The 5,931-nt window shown below is 36.1% G+C and overlaps 1 protein-coding gene across 1 annotated transcript; it reads right to left on the minus strand.

Moving 5' to 3' along the window:
* Positions 1–4,569: 4,569 nt before the first annotated feature.
* LOC132636114 (A-agglutinin anchorage subunit-like) lies at positions 4,570–5,687 on the minus strand. Its single transcript, XM_060352820.1, has one exon. The coding sequence runs from the start codon at positions 5,549–5,551 to the stop codon at positions 4,919–4,921; it is 633 nt and encodes a 210-aa protein (XP_060208803.1). The 5' UTR covers positions 5,552–5,687; the 3' UTR covers positions 4,570–4,918.
* Positions 5,688–5,931: the final 244 nt, after the last annotated feature.

Consider the following 5,931-nt stretch of genomic DNA (forward strand, 5'->3'; position numbering starts at 1 on the left):
CCCGAAGAAAGGGGGTCAGTACGAAATATGTACTGAGTATGTAAAGCGTGAAATACAGAAATCCGAATCATAACTGAAGTGAGGTGTACAGAAAATGGATACAGAATTAGTATGTCAAAACCTGTACTGAAAATATATATAATACAAATAAAAATCATGCATAGGGCTCAGTAATGTGGTCGCCACTCCGACGCTGGCGCCACAACACATCATACTCCAGAAGGTTTCAAATCTCCGTACAATCCCCGAACATATCATATCATCAACATATCACATCATCAGAACACATCATATGCCATATCACATCATAACGCCGTATATAAGCGGAACCCGGCCCTATGGCGAGGTCTCGGGAACCGTAACACATCATACTGCCGAATATCACATAGTGCGCACGATCACAAAACCGTCCGGCGAACGATATCATAGTAGTAGGCACGAGCGGAGTAGTGCGGAAACCATATGCATATACATATTTAAATAAATTCCAAGACTCGACGAATAAATACATATACATACTGATATTAGAAGGCTCAAGGTAAGCATCGAGTCCATCGGAATTAATATACAAAAGTTGCGAACTTTCAAATTACAAAACTTTCGAAAAACACTTCATAGATCATTTTCTGAAAATTTAGTACCATTCATATTGAGGAGCTTTCAAATAACACTATAGGGTACTTCAAACGGAGCCTTAGAATCATATGCACATATTCGAAATATACATATCCAAACTTAGGCCATATCAAATATTTTTCGAACCACATCCGGAACGTATCGACTAGAACTTTGAACATCACAGGTATGCATCATACCATATAGGGTAGTTTATGGAAATCATAGACATAGGCCATCCTAGTGGCTCTAGGAGTAGAATTTTCTTTAGAGCATACATATATGTCATTCGTTTATTTCATAAAGGTCATGCCAAAAAGAAAGAAAAGGTAAGCTTTACATACCTCGATCGCTCACTACCAAATCTCGATCACTCGCCAAACAAATCCCGACTCAAGTCTCGGGCTCTCCAATATCTACAATAATATTATCAATTACCCAAAAATTAGCTACAAGTACTTAGAAGTTTAATTCTAATTAGTTCTTGTCTACAGAAATTTCGGCAGCACCTCCCCTGTAAATTCAACATCCCCGAGAATTAAACTCGGTCAAATTCATCAACAACCATACCAACAATACCAACAACCATACCAATAACATCAATAATCAATTCAAAACACATTCTAACATTAGTAACCTTCCTTTCAACATAATTCATCAACATTCAATTCAACTACGAATTTTCAAGCTAATATCGACACTTACACACTCACTATCAATTTAAGATCATTCAAGTGCAATTCCAAAGCATTTCATATCATTTTACAAAATGTACAACAATCCCACCAAAAATCATAATTCACCCGAAACCTCTAACCTTCGACACAACATTCACAACACATTTTCCATCTTCCATTTTCATCAACAACAACGACAATTTGCATCTTACAACTCCATTCCCACAATTACATAAATTATAAAAAAAATCACATACTTTCTGACAACAACTTAACAACAAATTTTTTTCATGCCAACTAGAACCATTAATCTTTCATTCACATCACAAGGCCACAACAACATAATTAACATACTAAACAATTTCAATTCATCTTCCTTCACAAAAACACCACACGGCCACAACACACACACACACACGGCTCACACACAACATCTCCATATTTTTCATTAAATTCTACTCACTATAACAATTTAAATTTTCCATAAGAAAGGAGTAGAATTCTTACCTTTTCCAATTTTTCCACTTGGTAAAAAAAGTACTTTCTTGCCTCTAAAATTGCATCACGTTGAAGAGGGTTTCCGGGCTTAGTAGGAATTCAAAAGAGATGAATTTTGAACCAAAGATTTGAGCTCCAACAATTTTTTTTCTTTTTCTCTCACACGGCCAAATGGCCCCTTTTTTTTTTTTTTTTTTTTTTGTAGCTCTCACTCTCTCCTTTTATGTTCTTGAACTTTCTAAAAAAATGAAGACTAGTCATGGACCCTCCTATATTTATTTGTCTTGCATTTAGTATCCCACATGGGCTTGGGCCGTAGTTGGTTGGCCGGCCACCCCTTTAAATTGGGCCTCTATTTTTGTGACTTTTTCCTAGCCCAATTACTTGGTTAAATAATTTGTAATTCACGAAATTAATTTCTAAAATTCCAATTTTGCCCTTAGCCTTCCTCGATATTTTCGCGTCAATATTTTTCATGAACCACAACATATATATTAACCAAAGTCAAAATATTACCTCATCTCTTACAAGTCACAATTATTTCAGATTTTCCGAATATGCGAAATACGGGATATAACATATATACTTGCATATGATTTTTAAACTCATGCATTATATGTTGTACGTTCTCAGATGGCAGGTTACCTCTATTCTCTCTGTATCTCCGTCCTATTTATGTTATTGATTCCAGCCTTACATACTCAGTACTTTTACCCGTACTGACATCCCATTGCTCGGGATGCTACATTTCGTGCTGCAAGCTCTGATAGAGTTATTGGAGAGCAACCGCAGTAGGATTTTCAGCTTCAGCGGTGTCAGCAAATGTCACTACTCCAAACTTGCTATCTTTGGTACTTTTCTGCTAGTGTAATATATGTTCATATGTACACTCTTAGATGCTCATAGACATAGTGAGGTATGTAAGTATTGTGTATGGTCATGTTGGCATTGTTTTGGTCTGTGATACTTTCCTGTTAGCCTTGCCGGCTTTATGATACTCGTGGTGTTGTAGCGACCTTGTCGGTTCGCATATGTACATACATGTTGGGTTATCGGATATTTCTATGTTGGGCCTTTTCTGCGTGCAGGTGTTCTTTGAGTATGGTATATAATGTTCAAAGTAACTGTTAAGTCAAGTGGTTCCCGGCCTATGGATTGGAGCCCGTCATACTCCTTGTCGGGGTGTGACAGTTGGGACCCAAACCGAGTTCTAAATGAGTATACACACGAGTTCTAAATGACCATCCGGACCTCTCGGAATCGATAAATTTCCGATAAAGGTCCGTTTACCTAAAAGTTAACTTCGAGTCAAACATTTTTCACTTTAAGTCTAGTTTCACAAAAAACCAACCTATTTCGCATCGATTTCCTCGGAAGTCATACCACCAATCCCCGCGGGTCAAATATACGCTTATAAAGCTAGGTAAAGTGTCAACGGAGTCATACTAGCCGTAACAACCAAACGAATCGTTACATACATGTATATGTATATTTAAGTTTCACTTCTCTCTTATTCTTTACTGTCAATATATAAACGAGTTTTGATTGGTCAACAATGGAATATTTTAAATTATAATTTAAAATCCATTTATAATATGAATAGATAATCTGTTAGGAATTTGTTATAGAATATACCTCTATTTTTATTAATTATTTTGTATTACCTGCATTGAAATATATTTATAAAGTTATTATTACCTGTTAATTATACTTATATAAATAAATATCATAATTTTGATTATGCTTAATAAAAAATTTCTTATTCTTCTCATTTATTTCATTATAGAATGACATTAAATTATATACTTAACTAGTATTTCTCACTTTTTTTTTATCTCGAAAATAATATTTGATTTTTTAAAGAAAATTTGTTACATAGATTAAAGAGATTAAAAAAAATCATGATTTTAAAGAAGTAAAAGGACAAAAAAAAAATAAGTTGATAATGCAAGAGTAGAATATGAATTTAAGATAATTAATTAGAATAAAAGAGGGAGAATGATTATTGTTTAAAGATGAAGGAGAGTTTAATTTTTAAAATAAAATTAGAGGGCGAAAATGATTTTCATCCTATCTTTACTTAACAATAAAATTCAAAAATCGTCATTACTTTTTTATATTTCATATCAACTATAAATACTTTTTTCCCGTCCTTTCCCATTTATTATCCAAACCAGTTTTGGGAAAGTGCATTGTAAGAACCAGTTATGTCCAATCTGGCCCACACACTCCATATGCATAGCCAGCCTGTTTCCCATCTTCTATTGTTGCTTTCATCAGTTTTGGCCCCACTTAATAATTGCTACAATATTCTATTCCCCTCTCCTTACCCATACCTTTTTATTGTACTTGTTTAATAATTTTTCAAATTTATCTGAAATATATTTTAATTGTCCATTTCAAGGTATCCTTCGAAGTCCAGCAAACACCGTCGGCCGCGCCAAAGACTCGGTAAGAGGAAATACTTCACCTTTTATGGAAGGTATAAATAATACCAAGTCCAAGTCCATAATCAAACTTCAACTCCGCAATTTGAATCAATCACGCAAAACCTGCCAAATAACCAAAAGAAAAAAATATTAATAATAACCAAACCTATAATTAAAGAATAAATCGGATATAAATAAATTATTGCCAATAAAAAAGTAAACGATATACCTTGTAAGAAACACAAACGCAAAGACGACGCCATACACGGCGAGATAACAGGAAATGGCAAGAATAACGGCACGGTTAAAGGCAAGCATGACGGGATTAACAAAAGCTGTAAACGTACACAAAACCAAAACAAGTCACGCAACTCTCCATTACACACGAATACGTACACAAATGGCTCAAAACAAATCAAATTCTTTTTTTTAGACAATAGTTCCTTTATTTTAGTAAGCGTTTTGTTTGGATGGATATTGAAAAAAAAGTCCAAAATGTCCTTTAGATTGCAATCAGTTGCTGCAAATCATATGTACAAGGGAGAGCTTCTGTTCTTTAGCTCCGCCAGAGTATCAAAACTGTAACGACTTTGGATTCGCCGGTAGTACTATAAAAATCGCAGCCGGAATCTGATGCCATCGCCGAAAAACTTCCAACTAAATAGGAATTTCAAACCTGCAACCATTTAACACTATATCTCACATATCCTCATCATCAGCTTTAGACATTCTGGAGAGTCGACTAGGACGAGGTTGGAAATCGCATCTACGTCTAAGATGATGGGACGAAGGCCTTATAAGAGCGGCTAAAGCACGCTTCACTAGATCTCCTTCAACAGTACCAATACGCACCAACGAGTTCGTCATCGCCGATCGCCGAGCATTCAAACGACTAGGCGAATACGAAATCGACGGAGCAGAATTAGTAGTACTCTTGTGCAAACTACACCGAAAGGATCCAGGATGCGTTGTAGGAGAGCACATACACGTCCTTTTTGGAGAGATCATACTATTATTGTTGTGCCTACGAACCACCTGATCTCGTGAAGAAACCGTCATCGAACGCCTAGGAGATATAGATCTGTCGATATGAAGGTTCACGCGCGTAGGAGCGAGTGGTGCAAAGCCATGAAGGTTCACGCGCGTTGGAGATGCCGATCGGTTGAAAAAACCTGTAGAACTAGTAGACGAGTAAAAGCTAGAACTCGTCGAGGAAGCAAACGACGACGTATCAGTTGAATTGCTGAACCGGCCGGTCGGTGAGATAGACCTTTGGAACGCCGATCTAATCGGCAAAACCGGTCCGCTTGATCTTCTAGAAGATGTCGCCATTGATTATGGAAGTATATAATTTCTGTTTTTTTCACTTTACTTTTGGAAGATGAAAAAGTGAAAAGAAAGTTCGGAAAAGAAATCTATAGAAACAAAATTGTTTGTTTTTATAGATTTCTTCAAAGGGCCCTTAGGCTCTTCAGTTTGGCAAACCTAGTGTTTCTCAAAGGTAAGATTTATAGCAAGGGGAAGAGAAGGGTTTACATGTAAATAAGGTAAAGTTTAAGGGGTAGTTAGCAAATTCTCTGTGGATCTAGTTAAGGTAACCATTATAAGGAGTTAACCTAAGTAGGGATTGTTTTGAGGATTCTGATCCAACGGCTGGTTAATGACGGGTTGAATAAAACGTCAATGTTTTGATCTGCTTCATGCAACTGATA

This window comes from Lycium barbarum, chromosome 4, assembly GCF_019175385.1.
Source record: "Lycium barbarum isolate Lr01 chromosome 4, ASM1917538v2, whole genome shotgun sequence".
NCBI classification, from domain to species: Eukaryota; Viridiplantae; Streptophyta; class Magnoliopsida; order Solanales; family Solanaceae; genus Lycium; species Lycium barbarum.

Excerpts from the sequence above, each read along its gene's own strand:
- LOC132636114 (XM_060352820.1), bottom strand. The coding sequence starts at position 5,551 with ATGGCGACATCTTCTAGAAGATCAAGCGGACCGGTTTTGCCGATTAGA.